Source organism: Sceloporus undulatus, chromosome 6 (assembly GCF_019175285.1).
Source record: "Sceloporus undulatus isolate JIND9_A2432 ecotype Alabama chromosome 6, SceUnd_v1.1, whole genome shotgun sequence".
Lineage (NCBI taxonomy): Eukaryota > Metazoa > Chordata > Lepidosauria > Squamata > Phrynosomatidae > Sceloporus > Sceloporus undulatus.
Genome location: NC_056527.1, coordinates 118,948,707 through 118,967,890, shown reverse-complemented (window position 1 = coordinate 118,967,890; position 19,184 = coordinate 118,948,707). Strand labels below are relative to the sequence as shown.

Genomic DNA, 19,184 nt, shown 5'->3' with positions numbered 1-19,184 from the left:
CTTCTACCTTCTGAAGGAATCTCTTTTAGTAAGAGTATCTCTTACCTGCAGCAAATAGTTTAATGACATCCCATTTCTTATAATTTGAATCCATTAGTTCATGTTCTACCCTTTGGAGCAGCAGAAAGCAAACTTGGTCCATTTCCCTGTGATGACAGCCCTTCAGATATTTAAAGATGCCTGTGACATATCACATCTCACCCTTCTCTTGTCCAGGCTAAATATACCCAGCTCCATAAGCCGCTCTTCATAGGGCTTGGAAGTTGCTGGACCTTTGACCATCTTGGTCCCTCTCCTCCAGCCACATTTTTGCTACCTGTGGCTCTTTGTAGAGAACCAGTGCTAGTGGTTGGAATGGTGGGCTGGGGCTGTTGGGATTCCAATCCCGACTGAGCCATGAAACCTCACTGGATGGCCCTGGTTACTCACTCTCTTCCACAGCCTGAGCAACCTCATAGCAGGGTGGAGAAGGCAAGGGGAAAGAGAGCTGTGTGCACCAACACCTTGGATGCCTTGGGGGAAGGAGGAATGTAAATGCTACTGTTGTTGTTGTGGTTGTCTTTGTCATTCTTAAAAATATTAACAATGCCCAACCTTCATTGCACCTGAGGAATAGGCGCAAGTATAGCAAAGCTCATGCTACCAACTTCGTTCTTTCCGTTTGTCTAAAAGGTGCAACAATATCACTTTGCATACTGATTTTCCAGACTAACACAACTGTCTTTGAATTCAGACCTTTATTGTGTGGTTTTTGCATAGTGTACAGATAAAACAATAAACAATTATAATCAATTCCAGATTAAAACAGTTATAATAACTCAATCAGGATTAAAATACAGTAAATACAACAGTAAGGTAAAACAGCTTAAAAGGTAACAAGGCCTAGAAACCATTCCCTATGAGAAGCGACTTAGGGAGCTGGGTATGTTTAGAGACGGTTAAGAGGTGATGTGATAGCCCTGTTTAAATATTTGAGGAGAGAGCAAGCTTGTTTCCTCCTGTTCCAGAGTAAGACATGAGCTACAGGAAAAGAGATTCCAGCTCTTTTCCTGGAAGAACTCCTTGACAGTAAGAGCTGTTCAACAGTGGAACACACTCCCGCAATGGAGTCTGGTGGAGCCTCCTTCTTGGAGGCTGTTTTTTAGCGGAGGCAGAGTGGCCATCTGTCACAGGGAATGCTTTGAGTGTGGATTCCTGCATAGCAGCAGAAGGGGGTTGGACTGGATGACCCTTGAGGTCTTTTCCAACTCTAGGATTCTATAATTTGTGATTCTGATAATTAAAAACAGGTTGTTGTCATGTGCCTTCAAGCCATTTCTGACTTACCACAATCCTAAGACAAACTCCTTGCAAGGTTTTCCTGGCAGAATTTATTTGGAGGGGGTTTGTCCTTGCCTTCATCTGAGACTGAGAAAATATGACTTTGCCATTAAGGCTTACGAACTTTAATTAAAAAAACTTTGTGGTGCTGAAAAGAAAGCAGCATTGCTGGCAGTCAGGCCTCTGAGGGGAAGGTAAAGAAGGCCCTGCTGCCCTGCTGCATTGCTGCCAGGAGTGGGACATAATGGAGGGCCCTCCAAGAGGCCTTGCTCCTCTGGGAGGTATGCATAGGAGAAGCACTCCTGCAAGTATTAAGGTCTCAAGTGCTTCAGAGCAACATACAAATGCAGCTAGTAATAATAAAACCAATAGCGATGGATGGAATGCATGGTGTTTCCATAAATCGACAGGCGATGTTTGGCATATACACACCACACTGGTTACAAGAAAAATAATACAATTTCAAAGGTACTGACAAAAAAGCTACTGAATGAAAATGGTCCAGGTAGGATCATCAAAAACACATTTTCCAAAAAAGGATACAGGCAGCATTATCCAACAGTCATCTCTGAGAGGTTTCTAGCCTCTTCAATAGGATCCAAACTTTTCATGGTCCAGAGTTCCAGTCAGGAGCGTGTGGTAGACTTGAAAGTGAGAATAATGAACTGAAATGTCTGTTGGGTTTGCGCTTGAGATTAGCTGGAACAGTAGGGAGAGGCATTTGGGACTCTCTGCATCCTCATTGCCAGACATCCCTGTGAGAGAATGAATGCTTGCCAGGACAGGATGCAGATACTGAAATGTCTTTGGGAGGCAGGCCCTGAGCTGCTAGAGCTCACCCTGCGGGGCTTTGGGTTGCTGGACATACAAGGAAGGCTCTGTTTGATTTCCCCCCCGACCCACGGCATTCTTCTCCTCCTGCCTCCAGTGAGTCTGAACAGCGCCTGGAAGGAGCTGGTCCCCCAGCGCCCACCCACCAGCCTGGTTTCCCCGCAGCTGCTGCTCTCCGTCTTCACACAGATCCTTCTCTCACTGGGCTTCCAGGTGGGCGCTTTCCTCCTCGTCCAAGGGCAGCTGTGGTACTGCCCAAAGGAGAATGGGTAAGAGACCGAGGGTGAAGGGCAGGCCTGCAGGGGGGGAAACTGCACCTTAGTTCTAGATCAGGGTGGAGAAAGTTAAGGCTGTGGGCCATCATGCTGTTTTTGTGGCCCCTTTTAATTTGACATCTCTCCAAACGCTCCGTCAAAAGTGTGGGAGCCCATTTTTGCCAGTTTGGGGGGGGGGGGTAGGCTTTTTATGCCCAAGAGAAACCCTTTTTGTCCTACAGGGAGGAACCTAGAAGTTTTTGTGGGTTTTTCGGGCTATGAGGCCATGTTCTAGAAGAGTTCCTGATATTTCGCCAGCATCTCTGGCTGGCATCTTCGACCTAGAAGTTGATTGCCAGGTCCCTTCCTGTTGGGGGGAAAATGGGCCACTCCTTGCTTGAAAGAGGGGAGAGATTCCCCTGTGTTCCTTAGGAGGAAAAAAAATCACATTGGGTGGCAGGGTTTTGGCCCTCTGTAGCCCCTAACCCCCAACTGTCCTGTTTTGGATGGCAGCTTCCATAATCCCTGGCTAGCTGGGGGATTCTTGGAGCTGCCATCCAAAAAAAAAAAAACCCAACTGTTTTTGTTGTTGCGTGGACCTATCCAGTTTCCATTTTGGGAGGTTACCTTCTTACACATTTGGCTTTGGGGAGGGATGCCTTAGACAGAATATGAAACTGCTGTTTTCGGATCCCCCCCTCCCCTCCGCAGGGCTTGCGGCCTTGATCCCTGCAACATCACCCTGTTGAGCCCCAATGTCTCCAGCCTGGTGAATGCCACAGCAAGACAGGAGCCTCAGCCGGGAGAAGAGGAAGCGGATGGCGAAGACGACTCGGTGCAAAGCTTTGAGAACACCACCCTCTTCTACATCTCCTGCTTCCAGTACATTGCTGTGGCCCTTGCCTTTTCCAAGGGCCGCCCATTCCGCCAGCCCACCCGGACCAACGGTGAGTGGCACTGCCCAGCGGTCATGGCTGAAATGCTAGGCGACCTTTGGCGGTCAGGTCAGGGTCTCCCCCCACACCTCACCTCCACTCTCTGTTGCCCTGGTCTGGGGAAGAACCCCTTTGTGGACTCCAGTTCCCATCAGGCCTAGCCAGTGTAAATGGCAGCAAGGATTATGGGATGAATGGCTCATCAGTCTCTGGAGGAATGTGGGCTCCCAACTGTTGTTGTTTTGTTCCTTCAAATAGACCCTGACTTACAGTAACCCTGTCTTAGCATTTCATAGAATCATAGAATCGTAGAGTTGGAAGAGACCGCAAGGGCCCTGATCCAGTCCAACCCCCTTCTTCTGCCATGCAGGAAATCCAAATCAAAGCATCCCTGACAGATGGCCATCCAGCCTCTGTTTAAAGACCTCCAAGGAAGGAGACTCTATCATCCTCCGAGGAAGGAGTGCATTCCACTGTCGAACAGCCCTTACTGTCAGGAAGTTCCTCCTAATGTTGAGGTGGAATCTCTTTTCCTGCAGCTTGGATCCATTGCTCCAGGTTCTGTTCTCTGGAGCAGAAGAAAACAAGCTTGTTCCCTCCTCAATATGACATCCTTTCAAGTATTTAAACAGGGCTATCATATCACCTCTTAACCTTCTCCAGGCTAAACATCCCCAGCGTCTCCCTGAGTCGTTCCTCATAGGGCAAGGTTTCCATTTTAGTCACCCTCCTTTGGACACATGGCTCCAGTTTCTCAATGTCCTTTTTGAATTGTGGGGCCCAGAACTGGACACAATATTCCAGGTGGGGTCTGACCAAAGCAGAATACAGTGGCACTATTACTTCTCTTGATCTAGACGCTATACTTCTATTGATGCAGCCTAAAATCGCATTGGCCTTTTTAGCTGCCACATCACACTGTTGACTCATGTTCAACTTGTGGTTTACTTGGACTCTTAGATCCCTTTCACACGTAGTTTCATTCAGCCAGGTCTCCCCCATAATCCTATATCTGTGCTTTTCGTTTTTCCTCCCTAAGTGCAGTGCCTTACATTTCTCCGTGTTGAATCTTATTTTGTTAGCTCTGGCCCAGCTTTCTAGTCTATTCAGGTCATTTTGAATCTTGATCCTGTCCTCTGGAGTATTAGCTACTCCTCCTAATTTGGTGTCATCTGCAAATTTGATAAGTATGCTCCCAATTCTGTCCTCCAAGTCATTGATAAAGATGTTGAATAGCCCTGGGCCCAGGACAGAGCCCCACTGGTCACTTCTCTCCAGGATGAAAAGGAGCCATTGTTGAGCACCCTTTGGGTTCGGCCGGTCAACCAGTTACAAATCCACTTAACAGTTGCCTTGTCTAGTCCACATTTTACAAGCTTCTTTGCAAGAATGTCATGGGGAACTTTGTCAAAGGCCTTAGTGAAATCAAGATCTACTATATCCACAGCATTCCCTTCATCTACCAAAGTGGTCATTTTATCAAAGAAGGAGATCAGGTTTGTCTGGCATGACTTCTTTCTCTGAAACCCATGTTGACTTTCTGTGATGATGGCATTGCCTTCTAGATGTTCACAAACTCTCTGTTTAATGATCTGCTCCAGAATCTTTCCTGGGATTGATCTCAGACTAACTGGAGGATAGTTGTTGGGATCCTCTTTCTTCCCCTTTTTGAAGATGGGGACAACGTTTGCCCTCCTCCAGTCGGCTGGGACTTCTCCTGTTCTCTAGGAGTTTTCAAAGATTATTGCCAAGTATTATTTACTTGGTTTTATTTCATTAGAGGTCGTTCCCACCATTGCTTTCCTCTGAGGCTGAGAGAGAGTGACTTATTCAGAACCATCCAGTGGGTTTCCAGGGTTGAGCAGAATTTGAACTCTGGTCTCTCAGAATCCTAGTCCAACGCTCAAACCACTATGTCTCCAATATGGCAGACTTCGAGGGTTTTGATGCCAAGATTTCTTCAGACAAGGCTTGTCTAAGGTCTTCCTATGAGGCAGAGAGAGTGTGACTTGCCCAGGGTCACCCAGAGGGTTTCTGTGGCTGAGCCAGGATTCAAACCCTGGACTCAAGGAGTCCTAGTCTGTCATTCAGACCAGTATGTTATACTGACCTTCTTCATGGTTGTAGTATCTTCATTTATACCTCATTTTCTTCCCAAAACAGGGACTGTTGTAAGTCCCTACTCATTCCAAACTAGAGAAAAGGTGGGAAACAAATAAGTACAATAACAACAACAATAGTATAATACTCCATTTTTATATATGGAGCATTGGTTATTGATAGATTTATTGTGACCTTTTCATAGTTGTTTATTGCACATAGATCTGTTTATTGACATCCTATTTTTCTCCTTTTGGCTAGATTTATGACTCAGGCCCTCCGTCTCTTTGTTCCTTGTACTCTTTGATGAGTAACACACTGTTGACTCCTGAGGGAGGGATACGCAGTACTTGGGTCATGACTTTGTCAGCTTGACCTGGGTCCTTCCTGGGTGGGAATTCAACCAAAATCGAGCCTTTGCTGTGTTGCAGCAAGGTGGGCCTTGTCAGCTTTCAGTAGGTTTTTCCAGCTACTGATTCAAATACCGCACTGATGTCCTGGTTAATGGCTCGCCTTGCCTGGCATATTGTTGTCATGTGTTCTATCTGGGTCTGGCCTTAATGCCTGCTTCGAAACTTCTCCAGGGAGCCAATGGCCTCGCTTGAGCCCAGCTTGTTTCCAAGTTCAGTTCCAGGCTCAAGTGATCACTTTAAAAGCCCATGATTAGTCAGGACCTAGGCATCTCCATACATATCTCCCTTCCTGTTTGTAGGAGAGTAGTCTTCTGGCAGCCTCTGGCATGGGGTCCATCCCTGAGCGGGCATTCGGGGTCCCAAGAGCGTGGGCACACTTTCCAGTGGGAGCCTCTCTTTATCTCTGCATTTGGCCATGTTTTGTGTTCTTGTGCTGCTTGTCTTGAAAACTGAGTGATCACCATGTTTAAAAATGTTATGGCTTATTACATCAAGGAATGGGCAAAGTGTGGCCCCTGGTCTGCATGTGAGAGAGCAGTTCTGGAAGCCCCCAGACCTCAAATCTCATTCACATCCTGCGTGTCCTTCTCTTTGCAGGTCTCTTTGTTGCCTCCCTGCTTGCCACCTCTGGCTTTTTGCTTCTCCTCTTGCTGTGGCCGATGCCAGCCCTGGATGAGTTCTTTGAGGTAGGCTGTGGCAGTGGGTCCTCCCTTCCTCCCACTGGGGCTGTGGATCTCTGAGCTTGTGGTGGACGTGAGCAACGTGGTCCGGCTGGGTGGGTGGCTGGGTGGGGGACCCAGGGCACTCCTGAGTCCAGACGTCTTATCTCAGGCAGCCTCGTTTTGTGAGGCAGGGCAGGGCAGGGCAGGAGATAAAGCCTCCTGTGTTTGGGATGGAGGTACGTACGCCAATCCCTGCTGGGGCTTGATCTGTGGGTTTAGCAAATGGGCAGAAACACCCCGCAGTCCCTGCCATTAGGGACAGTCCTGGATGTAAACGCAAGAGGGCCTCTTCCCCATATACTCCAGTTACAGCACTTGGGCCCCTTTGTAACAGCACCACAGCTCCCTGCTGCACAATACTGGAATTTGTGGCTTGGTGGAGCGCTACATCTCTCTGACAGAAAATTCCAAGCACCTCAGAAAACTATACTGTAAATGCCAAAGCTCCATGGGATAGAGTCATGGTAGATAAAGTGGTATCAAAGTGCTATGCCACAGTCCAACCCCTGCTCAGTTGAAATCTACCCCCCTGAACCCTCAGACCCTTAAACATGGACCTCCCCTCCTCTCTGGGGCAGCCCTTCAGGTATTTAAAGAGGGCAACAAATCACCCTTCTGTCTTCGCTTCCCCAGGCTGAACATGCCCAGCTCCCTCAACTTTTCCTCATAGGTTTTGTGCTCCATACCTCTGTGCCATCCTTGTTGCCCTTCTCAGAACTTTCTCCAACTTGTCTATATCCTTCTTAAAAGGAAGGCTAAAAAGAGCATTCTGAATGCCTCATGAAACTACAAATCCCAGGGTTCTGTAGGACAAAGCCATGGCAGTTAAAATGGTACCAAAGTGCTGTAACTGGGTAGTGTGAAGGAGACACTGTTGTGTTTTCTTTTCAAGCTTAGAGCTGGGGAGAGCTGCCCTTGTAGGGACTGTGTCAGTGAGAATGAGAGAGAGGGGAGATGGGGAGTGCATCACTGGTCAGTTTCCGATGGAAGAGAAAACTAGGCTCCAGTCCTGCTCCCTCTGACTTCCACACCTTCTATCTAGTGTCCCATCATTCTTGCCCACCTGCCCCCTTGGATGGCCTAGGTTCAATCTAGCTTTAGTGGGGTCTCAGGGGTAAAGCCTCCTACTTAGTAGGACATGGGAGCAGGGCCTTTGCCTTGCAGGACCAGCTGGCTCTGGCGCACCTGGTGGAAACAAGGCTCTTTACCAAAGCCTTGAGGGCCTCATTGATTTCATCCAAACCTGCACATGGGTTGTGGCTTTAAATTCAGTTAACAGGAGAGAAACATTTAATAAAATAAATCATTAATTCAATACTGGCTCTCTGCTTTGGAGAGATCACAGGGCTGACAAACAGCAGCAGAGCATGAAGTGGGGTTGAAGGGGACAGGAATGGGATGCCCCTCCTGGACCCTTTTCCGGTTTCTGTCCTGTGCCAGGGAGTGTTCCCTTGCCCTTCTCCTCCAGAGAGGACCAGGCAAAGAAGCACCCCATAGACTCAAGGCCCTTCCTTTCCCCCCTCAGCTGGCTTGTATTCCTTACGAATGGAGGCTGATCCTTCTGGTGCTGGCGCTGAGCAACCTGGTGCTGTCGGTCTCTCTGGAGGTAAGGCTGGGCCCCCGAATTCCTCATGGCAGGGAAGATGGGTGATGTTGGAAGGAAGGGAAGCCCTCTGCTCTGCACCCAGGGCACTATGTTGCATGCATGTGCAAATCGTCCCCACATTTGTCTTCCTCTGCCAATTGTGTTTGTTGCTGTCCTCCTCCAGAACTTTGTTTGCGATTGTGATGTCCTTTGGCAGCGGGTTTGCTACACCAGGAGGAAGTATGAATATCCAAACCAGGCCACCTACCCTCAGGTACAAAAATGAAGTGTGCAAGTGTGGGATGGGGGACCCCTGGCTTGAAAGCCGTACATGTGAAAAGGATCAAGGGGTCACAGTAGGCCACAAGCTAAACATGGGTCAGCAGCATGATGCAGCAGCCAAAAAAGCCAATGCAATTCCAGGCTGCACAACAAGAGTATATTGTTCAGATGTAAGGAAGTTGTAGTGCCATTCTGTTCTGCTTTGGTCAGGCCTTACCTGGAGGAATCTTGTCTCCCATTCTGGGCACCACAGTTCAGGAAGGGTATGTGCTGGCGATGGGACGCTATGGTTATGGCCACTGGCTATGATTTTCTTTTCCTTTTCCTAGTAACTCTTTACAAGAGAGTGATTTAAGAGCTGACCTAGGAATCAGGAAAACCAGGGCTCCAATCCTTGTTCTGCCGTGTAAACCCACTGGCTGATCTTAGAGAAGTCATACTCTCTCATCCCCAAAGGAAGGGAATGGTGGTGAACTTCCTCTGAATAATAAATATCCCCAAGAAAACCCTGTTAGAGGCATATTTCAAGGCATATCACCGTGTGTATTGATGAGAGCCAGCAAGGGGTAGCGTTTTGGGTATTGAGCCAGGCCATTGGGAAACTAGGATTTGAATCCCTGCACCTCTATGGAAACCCACTGGGTGGCTTTTTGCAAGCCACCTTCTCTCAGTTTCAGAGGAAGTAAAGGCAAACCTCCTCTGGAGAAATCTGGACCAGAAAACCCCGGGACACAATTGCCAGAAGTGTGAGCCAGCGTGGTGTAATAGTTGGAAGTTTGGGCTAGGATTCTGAGAGACCAGAGATCAAACCCCACTCTGCTGTGGAAACCCAAATCATGCTGTCTTGGGAAGGCAACTGCAAAATCTCTGAGCACATCTTGTCCAGAAAGGCCTATTTTTCATGCCATTGTAGTGTAGCAGTTTGAGTATTGGACCAAGACTCTGGGGGACCAGGGTTCAAATCCCTGCTCGGCCATGGAAACCCCTGGGTAACTGTGGGGTAGGCACTCTCTCTTAGCCTCATGGAAGGCCATGGTGGCAAAGCTGATCTGAAGAAATCATGCCAAGAAAACCCAGTATAGGGTCACCATTAGTTGGGGTCGACTTGAAGGCACAGAGTGGTATCCAACGACTCACACATAAGCACTAGTCCATGCGCTGTCTCTCTTAAAAGAGGCACTACTTGAGGCAAAGTGAGTACAGTGGTACCCCGGGATACGAATTACCCAGGTTACGAATTTTTCGGGATACGAATAAATCCCATAGGGATTTATTGTTTCGGGTTACGAAGGTTTTTTCGGGTTACGAAAAAACCGCGGCGCTATTTCGCCACCGGAGGGCAGCAGAGAGCTATTTTTTTCCATTAGCGCCTATGGGAATTCGGCTTACGAAGGTATTTCGGGTTACGAAATTAACCGCGGAACGAATTAATTTCGTAACCCGGGGTACCACTGTAGCTCCTTCCCTGGATGACCATCTGTCAGGGATGCTTGATTGATTGAGAGTTCCTGCATGGCAGAATGGGGTTGGACTGGATGGTTCCTGGAGGTCTCTTCCAACTCTATGATCCCCTCTCCATTCTTGGTGCTTCTTTCTTTGGTTGCCACGCAGCCTGCTCACCTCTTCTTTTTCCCTCCCTTGCAGCTGGAGCTGGACGAAATGGCCCCTGGCTACTCCTGCCGCCGTCAGGCCCCTCCCCGGGCCAAATACAAGCGCCTGGCGCAGGAGCTCCTCTTCGACCCCGACTGGCCCCCACAGCCGAAGACCAGCACCAAAGGCCGAGGGCCGCCGGCTGAGAGCAGCGCATGACAGTCAGGTCGATGGAGAGGCGGCCCTCATCTGCCTCCCGGTCTTCTGGTTCTGCTTCTGGGTGCAGAAAATATCTATCAGAATATTCCAGAAATTACGGTACCTGCAGGAAAGAGAAGCTACTAATATTTCCATAAATCACCAGAGGTTGGAAAATTCCCCCACAGTGGCTGGCCAGTGGGGGATTCTGGGAGTTGTAGTCTGAAAAGGGAGGGACGTTTCCAAGCTCTGGTGAGATCGCGAACCTCCAAACCACAGATACCAGTATCCAGCCTCCATTCCATCCGTTACCTTCTTAGGGTACCAGTTTAGGTCAGGAGGATCCATGTCCATTCAATGGACGGAGAGAGGTTTTAGCGGAGCAGCCTCCCAAGGGGGGGCCCTTTTACCCCTTTTTTTTAAATAAGGAAAGAAATAAAAGATAATTTTATGTATGAAGTTTTAAATTATTGTTAACTATGGAAGCAACAACAACAACGAAAAGATGTATTTTTGTTCATCCAGAGCTTTTTTAGACTCCGGCTCCAAGCATCCCTTCTGCCAGCGTTCTGGGAATTGTCCAAAGCTGGTGGGTTCCCCCATCTAGGGCTACATCCACACTGAGGAAATAACCCAGTTTGGCACCGCTTTAACTCTTTGTGGCTCAAGGCTATGGAATTCTGGGAGTTGGAGTATGTTGTGGGGCCTGCCTTCCTTAAGCTCTGCTCTGTGCCCACAACAAACTCCAACTCCCAGAATTCCATAGCCTTGAGCCAGGATGCTGAAAAGCAATGCCAAACTGGGTTATTTCTCCAGTGTGGATGCAACCCTGGTTATGTTTTTGCCCCAGTTCCAATTTTCTTCCTGTTTCCCCCCTTGAGAAACAGAATTTGGGTTTAGTTTCTTGGACCCTTGCTGGGTAGGAAACTGCCCCAACGCATGCGAAGAACCGCCTGGGGCCCTCCTGGTCTCATCATTTCGATGGTGAAGACGCTTGATCTTCTGTAGCCTTGCCCATTAAAAAACCCTGAAGGCTCAGCCCAAATGTCAGTGTGGATTTTTGTGGGGCGAAGTTGGCAATTTGTTCAACGCCGTCAGCGTGAACGTTGCGGAAATATCCGGGATCCTGCGTCATTGACGCCGTTCAAGGAGGATGATAATATTGGCGATCTGGGACAGGTCCAGAGAAGGGCAACCAAGATGGCCCTGTCTGTTTATTGGCTATTCGTTCGTATCCCACTTCTTTGCCAAAACTGGGACCCAAAGCCACTTTCCGTCTGAAAAGTTACACCATTAAAAACATTGTTAAAATGGAATGAAACTGTCGCAGGGTTAAAACAGGCCAATTGTTCAGAGTACAGTAAAAAAGAGAAACGCACTTAGAAACGATATGCGCTAAAAGAACACATCGCCTTTGGGAGGTTTTTGGACCAAGTTCTGGAAGCCAAGTCTTGCCGTTTTACAGTTTGATTCTCCTCAGAGAATATTCTCTGATAGAATTCTGGCATGATTTTATTTTTGCATAAAGTGTTCTTCATGTATTCTCTCCTATTTTCATGTAGAATAGTCTCAGACAGGATTTAATTCACGTATAGAATATTTCCTCACAGATTCTCTCATGCTTTCATAAAGAATGTCCTCTTGTGTAGAATTCGCATAAGTAATTTTATTCTCAGATAGAGTATTTCCTCATATATATATGTATATAATCATTCTGTCTAGATATTTAACTGGTCACCAAACTGCCCTTTAAGGGCTTTTGGACTTCATTTCCCAGAGTCCCAGGCTATTTGCCGGCACGGCTGAGGCTTCTGGGAGTTGAAGTCCGGAAGCTGGGCGGGAGGCAGGGCAGAGCGGGCAAGATGGCGCCGCCCGCCTCGGCCTCAGTCGCGCTGGCAGCGCCCCACTGCGCCTGCGCCCTGGCTTCTCCAGGCGCCACGACAACAGCAGCCAGTCCGGCGTGCAGCGCATGAAGGTGGTTAACGAGAGGCACAGCAAGAGCATCATCCAGAGGGGGGGCCTCCATCGGGCCCCGGTGAGGCCTTTGGCCCCGAAAAGAGGGAAGGGCCCCCCGCCCCGCCTCTTCTCCCGGGGAGTCGGAGGGGGTTGTGGGGTCCCTTGGAGGAGGGGAGGGGAGCCTTTGGGGGTCCCAGTCTCTGGCTGATGGAAGCCTCTCCCTTGGCAAAGGCGCCCCAGGAAGACCAAGCCCCCGTCGGACCCTGGCTCTTGGCCCTCTTCGTCGTCTGCGGATCAGGTACAGCGCCATCATCGCCATCGCCATCCAGCCTTTGCGGGAGATCGCTATCCTCCTCCCTTGTGGCCACAGCAGATGGCAATGCTTTCTCCATCATCGGATAGAGAAGTCCCTGCTGACTTCGCCGGTCTTCACATGCTGCTTCCACTGCAAAAAGGGCACCTCACCCAGCAAAGGACTGTCAGGCAAACGACGGATGGCAATAAAAGGCCCAGCCAAAACCTGGCAGAGGAAGCTTGTGAGGAGGCTTGTGGGCCCCACTCTCGTCTCTGCCTCTCTTTGCCGCCGCGACGCTCCTTACAACAGCCCTCCAAGGCAGGCTGGGAAGGGAGGACGACTCCTCATCCTCTTCTAATCCTGTTTGATCCCTTCCCTGCCTCTCTTCAGGGCTCAAGGCCGGGAACAGCATCTAAAACAACAACAGCAGCAGCAGCAATCCAGGCTCAGACCTGATTATTTCTCCGGTGCAGAGAGGGATCGGGTCAAAGCTCTAGTGCAGCCGTCCCCAAACTCTGCCCTTTAAGAGACTGTTGGACTCTGCCATAGAACCACAGAAGAGACCCCCAAAGGGCCCAGATCCAGCAGCTCCAGCCCCTCGTTCTGCCATGCAGGAACTCCCATCCAGCCTCTGCTTAAAGGCAGCCTCCAAGGAGGGAGACTCTGCCACAGTCTCCATTGAGGAAGGAGTGAGTGAGTGTCTTCCACGATAGTCTGGGATTCTGGGAGCTGAAGTCCAAAATCCCTTAAAGGGCACAGTTTTGGGTCCACTGCTCTGGTGCTTCGCCAAACTGCGCATCCCAGGGTTGCATAGGACACAGCTGTGGCAGTTAAAGCGGGACGACAGTGCTGCCCTTGTGCGTTGTGGAAGGGCCTTAAGAACAGTACACTATAAAACAAGACAGCAGCAGCCCATTCTTTGAAGGCTTTCTGCTTTAAAACCTGTCTGAATAAAAACATCTTTAAATGAAAATGTGGATTTATTTTTTCAGGGTCTCTTCTCCCTCCCTCCCTCCCTTCGTTCCTTCTTTCCTTCCTTCCTTTCTATCTTGATGTCTCATCATATTGTCCTCTTCTTTCCCAGCCATCTTCCAGATGATCCAGAGCATCCGCCTCGGGGGCTAAACGGACGTCGGGATCATCTCTGGCCGTTCTGACCTCCGCCGAGCCTCAGGGAATCGTGGGCTGATGCTCCGGACCTCCCAGCCGGCCACCTTTCGGAGCCATGACAGTCTTCCTTCCTCTTCCCGCATCCGGATCGCTCCCTCCCTCTGAGAGCCTCCCGATTCCTCCCTCTGTCTCTCTTCAGCCGGGACACTTTCTTTTGCAGGGAAGAAACTGAGAAAGAGAGAGGGAGCCCAAGCCCTCTTGGCTTTCTTCTGCTGGAGGGACCTTTTTCCATGGAACTCAAAACAGTGTCTTGAAACAAGCAAGAGGGGAGATTTCCCTGAATCTGCAAACACTTTGCAGCGCGGGGGGGGGGGGCCATTCGCAGGGTGGCAACTGCCCCCGTCAACCTGTTGCACTTCATTGTCGCCAATCCTTTTACACTGCCGCCGCTGAGTAAAAATAAAAAATGTCGACCTCATTGAAACCTTTGCCACAATCTGAGTTCATAAGGAAAAGCTGCTGCCAGGAGAGTTGTTTGTGTGTGAGAGAGAGAGAGGCGACGGAAATGGTGAAGGGTCTGCAAACTATGAATCCCTATGAGGAAAGACTCAGGGAGCTGGGGATGTTCAGCCTGGAGAAGAGAAGGTTAAGGGGTGATAAAAGAGAGCCCTGTTTAAATACTTGAAGAAGGGATGCCATATTGAGGAGGGAGCAAGCTTGTTTTCTGCTGCTCCAGAAACTAGGACACAATGAAGCAATGGATGGAAGCTCCAGGAAAAGAGATTCAACTTAAACATTAGGAGGAACCTCCTGACAGTGGAACACACTCCCTCAATGGAGATTTTGGTGGAGGTCTTTAAACAGAGGCTGGGTGGCCATCTTTCAATTGGGTTGTTTTGACTGAGAGTTCCTGCATGGCAGAAGGGGGCTGGATTAGATGGCCCTTCTTGGGGTCTCTTCCAACTCTGATTCTGTGAGATAGACAGCCCTCAGACCGTCCCTCCTCCTCTTCCTCATCGGAACCCAAAGCTCAGAAAACTTATTTGTTTCGGACGTAACAATTCCAGCGGTCATTCTGTCTGGACAATTCTGGGAGCTAGAGAGAGAAAGAGAGAAGCAATGTGCTGTAATGCTTTGAGCACTGGACTCCGACATTCAGCTCCAGAGGCCCTTTGCTCAGCCCTCTTCATAACATCGGAGCAGCACAGAGGGGAGTTGGTCAGTTGGGCTTGGCAGACCATTTGGAAGTGAAGGTAAAGGATGTCAGGCAACATGGAGGCTTGTATTTTAAGCCTTGAGTTCATGATCTGGAGACTTTCCTTCCTCCAAGAGTCCCAGATCTTAGTCTTCCTTGAATCGGCGCAAGACTGGAGGACGGCTGCCTCTGCGTTGGCCTGAGCAAGCCACAGTCCGGCCTCTGTGTCCATCCATAGGAGAGGAAAAGGAGCCCTGGCTCCAGGCCACAGTCCACCTGGACAAGGGAGACCCCTGACTCAATTGCCAAATGGTGGGTCAGCAGCATAGATGGAAAGAAGACGCCTTCATTTCCCGATTTGCGGTGGCCAAAGGGAAGGGTTGGCTTGCCACTCAAGAGGCAGTTGGCAAAAGCTAGGCACATTAACTGGTTACTGGGTGAGCGACCCAACAAGGTCTAAAACAGTGGTCCCCAAACTGTGCCCTTTGAGGGCTTTTGGACTTCAGCTCCCAGGATCCCAGGCTATTGGCCAACGCAACTGAGGCTTCTGGGAGCTGAGGTCCAAAATGCCTTCAAGGGCACAGTTTGGGGGCTACTGGTCTAAAAGGAGATCCGTCGCCCGGTTAGGCTGGCTCAATGGGCAAAGGGAGTTCATCTCAAAGGTCCTCCTCAAGATCCTTTTGCATTCCTAGCGTCATTTGGGTTTTGCAAAGTACCCTCAGACCCTTCCTCTCCACAGTTTCTCTTAACGCTTGTTTCTTTCTGGGCATTTCCCAAGCGCCATCTTCTGCCTCAACCTGACTGGCTTCTCCATCTGTGGCTTTTCACCCTACAGTTTTCCCCGGGTGTTATTTTCTTTATTAGAGTATTTATAACTTAATGCGGAGTCTATGGCCCACACTGCAGAACTGACGCAGTTTGACGCCGCTTTAACTGCCATGGCTCCGTTCTGTGGACTCCTGGGATCTGTAGTTTGTTGTGGCACCAAAGCTCCCTGGCAGAGAAGGCTAAATAGCAAACAAAACTACAAATGGGCAGGATATAGGTTAATCATCATCATCATCATCATCATAATATAATGATTATTTCTCACCCAGTTCTTCCCACTGAATAGTAAAGAGAATGATGATGGTAATAGTAATACTATCACCAATATCGTCCAGTTTATTTGTCTGTGGCACAATGTCCGTTACAAGATATTACAAAAGCAGCACCGCAGGGAGATTATGATCGCAATACGGTCGGCCCTTTTTATACACGGATTCAAGCATCCACAGTTTGTTCAAAAAAAGTAGACATTTCAGATGTCAAACCTTGATTTTCCACATTTTATAAGGGACACCATTTTGCCATGTCATTATATTTAATGGGACTTGAGCATCCAGGGATTTTGTTATCCACGGATGGGGAACTCGGAACCAAACCCCAGTGGATAACAAGGGTCCACCATACAACATGCGCAATACAAGATCTCCAGATGCCCTGGTTTGCCAGGAACATTCCGGAACGTTCTCCTGCCTTCTAAGTTCTAGAACCGGCCGGCGTTTGACCGTTGGGAGCCAAAATGGACAGCCCCAGCGCCGCGTCGTTGCTCCCACCGATAGGCAATCCGACAATCCAGTGCGTCTTCCGCCAAGAAATGGAGGCCAATGTATCCTTCCCAACCTTGGTAGACCCTTCTTTGTATAGGAGAGTCCCTCCGAAAATGCCATGGCCAGGAAAGGGCTCTGTTCCGGAGAAAGGAGCTGCGCAAAGGAGACAACGCGGTGGCGGCGGCGGCAGGAAGATGGAGGACAAGGAGGAGGAAGGACCAAGGCGTCTGGAGGTGAGGTGGGCCCAGGGTGGCCATAAGGGACACAGTGGCCAGGAGCCCCCTTCCTCCCCATAATCGGTTAACTTTAGACTAGCTTTAATCATCTGATCGTGTTTTTTAATTGGGGTTATGTTACTATGTTTATGATTGCTACCGCCTCGATCCTTCGGGGAGAGGCGGTCTATAAACAAATGATGATGATGATGATGATGATGATGATGATGATGATTCCTAATGCCGCGACCCCTTTGCGGCCGGAAGCCCCGCCCCTCCTTCCCGCCGGCGGCCTCCCTGATTGGTTGGGAGGAGGAGGAGGGCGGGACCCACAGTTTGAGGACCGCTGTGACTCATTTGAATGTGAACTTTATTCCTTTTAGGCAGGAACCGGCAAGTTTTACTTTGAGAAATGCCAAGTGACCATCCACACTTAAGAAGACGTGGACCTCTGGTTCGGCTTTCCCTTCCCCTGAACCCCAGTCCCTTTCTGGCATGAGGAACCGGCAAGATCTCTATGGACCTTTGGCTTTCTGGTCTGTGACAGCATGAAACCAGGCCCCAGGCCTTGGAAGAGGGTTGATCTTTTGGGATTATATGGACTACAACTCACAGGAGCTAGCATGGCCATTTGGCATTAGTGCAAAAGAGGAACTCTTCAGGGCTCTGGTCCCAGCTTCAGCAATGGGGCAATGCCATCTGCCTTCAAACCATCTGCCTTCAAACCAGGACCGGTTCACAGGGCTCTTCCACAAGACTTTCCTGCCGCTTTTGAAAACCAAGGGCACAGGTTTACCACCGTTGTTTTTCAGGATTCAACAAAGCAAGGCAACTAAACGAAAACCTCTTTCCTGCTCTGGTTCTTGCCCTTCTGCCACCCAGAAACAAAGGGCATCCTTTATTGTATTTGCCATGTGAACCACGCTGTATGGTTTTCTCTTGTGCCGAAATGCATACCTTCCCATTTCCCCTCCGTTTTCCCTGGAACATTTGTGTTTTGAACTCTGCAAATGCCAAATAAACTTTGTCTTGTGTCCAACTAGAATTCGGAGCTTCCAAATACACTTGAATAAGAATGCCTATCATGAAATGCTTCCAAACATCTATCATAGCCCAATGGTATCGTAATAGGGTACAATGATGCTCTTGCATCCAATGAAAGAAAACAGTTTCAAATCTCATGCTGAATTCACACAGGGTTCCCTTGAATCAGTGGGACTGCCATAACTATTTACTCGCCAAGGCCCAATAGATTTAGCGGGTCAACTCTAGCTGGCATTTTCAACTAGATTTAGCCCTATAGTTCTTGGAGAGGTTTTCTTGGGGCAAAGGTTCCTAGATAGAGAGGCTGTGATCTCGAACCTTCGCCGTTTGTAGACATGCTTTCTAACAATGGACTGGCGTTGCTCCATAGCCTTAGAAATGGTTGCATGGCCCTTTCTTCAGCGATGTCTTTGGATTGTGGCATGAGGTGTTTCCACACACAGAGACAGTCTGGTCCAGTGCTTGCAGTGTTTTAAGACCAGGATTCAAATCTCCCGTCAGCCATGGGAAGCCCCTGGGGGTCTTGGGTAAGTCACACTCTCTCAGCCTCAGCGGAAAGGAAAGCAAGCCAACCTCGCAATGAACAAATCTTGTCAGGAAAACCCTGGGATCGGCTCACCTTCGAGTCACAAAAGGTGGAAATGCCTCTGCAGATAGTAGTTGCAGAAATAATCCGGTTTGCCACCACTTTAACTGCCTTGGCTCAATGCTATGGAAAGCTTGCGAATTGCAGTTGGTTGGACTACAACCAGAGAGCTGGGTTCGATTCCCCGCTTGAGCTTAAAAAAGAAGGCGGCCATGGCAAACCTCCACTGAGCAAACCTTGCCAAGGAAGCCCCAATATAGTGCTGCCTTTAGGGTCGCCACAGGAAAGGACTTGAAGACACACAACTCTCTCTCTCTCTCTCTCTCTCTATATATATATATATATATATATATACCAATTTTATTTGATTTAATACAGTGCAACATACTTCCAGTGTGCTTACAAGAAAAAATAAATCTACAAAGTACAAGGAGAATGCAGGAATTTAATTACAGGGGATATTAATTAAAATTAATTAAGTAAATTGATTAATAAGTATTAATTAATAATTAATTAATATGAATTAATGCCATAATACAAATAAAAATCAATTAAAATTACAGGGAAATTAATTAAAGTTAAGTAATTAGACATAATTAATTTAATTAATTAATCAAAATAAAAATGAACTAAAATTACAGGGAAGTTAATTAAAATTAATTAAAAGAATTAGTTATAAGAATTAATTAAACTAAATTAATTAAAATTAAAATCAATTAAAATTACAGGTAGTAATAATAATAATAAGTGTCTTCTGTTTCTCTGCATTGATTATTATAGCTGCAGTTTATTTTACTCTCGCAGTTTTCCTGATCCTCGCTCATGAGTCGTTGAACAGACAGGACTCTACCATTTTCCTATCTCTACAGCTGCCCCTTGTCCTTTCAGAGTGAAAAAGCGGAAACGGAAGTACGAGGCCCTCTAGCCCTTCACGGGGTTCTCTATGATCCTTCTCCTTCCG

General features: G+C 48.4%; 1 protein-coding gene and 1 long non-coding RNA gene across 2 annotated transcripts in view; both read left to right on the top strand.

The window, feature by feature from the left end:
* Nucleotides 1–10,685, top strand: part of LOC121934974 (polyamine-transporting ATPase 13A3-like) — a 38,552-nt gene extending 27,867 nt beyond the window's left edge. The window contains 6 exon segments of the mRNA XM_042475948.1: nt 2,249–2,420; nt 3,117–3,352; nt 6,451–6,539; nt 8,101–8,181; nt 8,345–8,434; nt 10,087–10,685. Of these exon segments, the coding sequence (XP_042331882.1) occupies nt 2,249–2,420; nt 3,117–3,352; nt 6,451–6,539; nt 8,101–8,181; nt 8,345–8,434; nt 10,087–10,251 (833 nt within the window). The 3' untranslated portion in view covers nt 10,252–10,685.
* Nucleotides 10,686–13,101: 2,416 nt separating this feature from the next.
* LOC121934977 lies at nt 13,102–14,080 on the top strand. The gene is made up of 2 exons (XR_006104712.1): nt 13,102–13,174; nt 13,566–14,080. It is a non-coding gene; the product is annotated as an uncharacterized LOC121934977 (long non-coding RNA).
* Nucleotides 14,081–19,184: the final 5,104 nt, after the last annotated feature.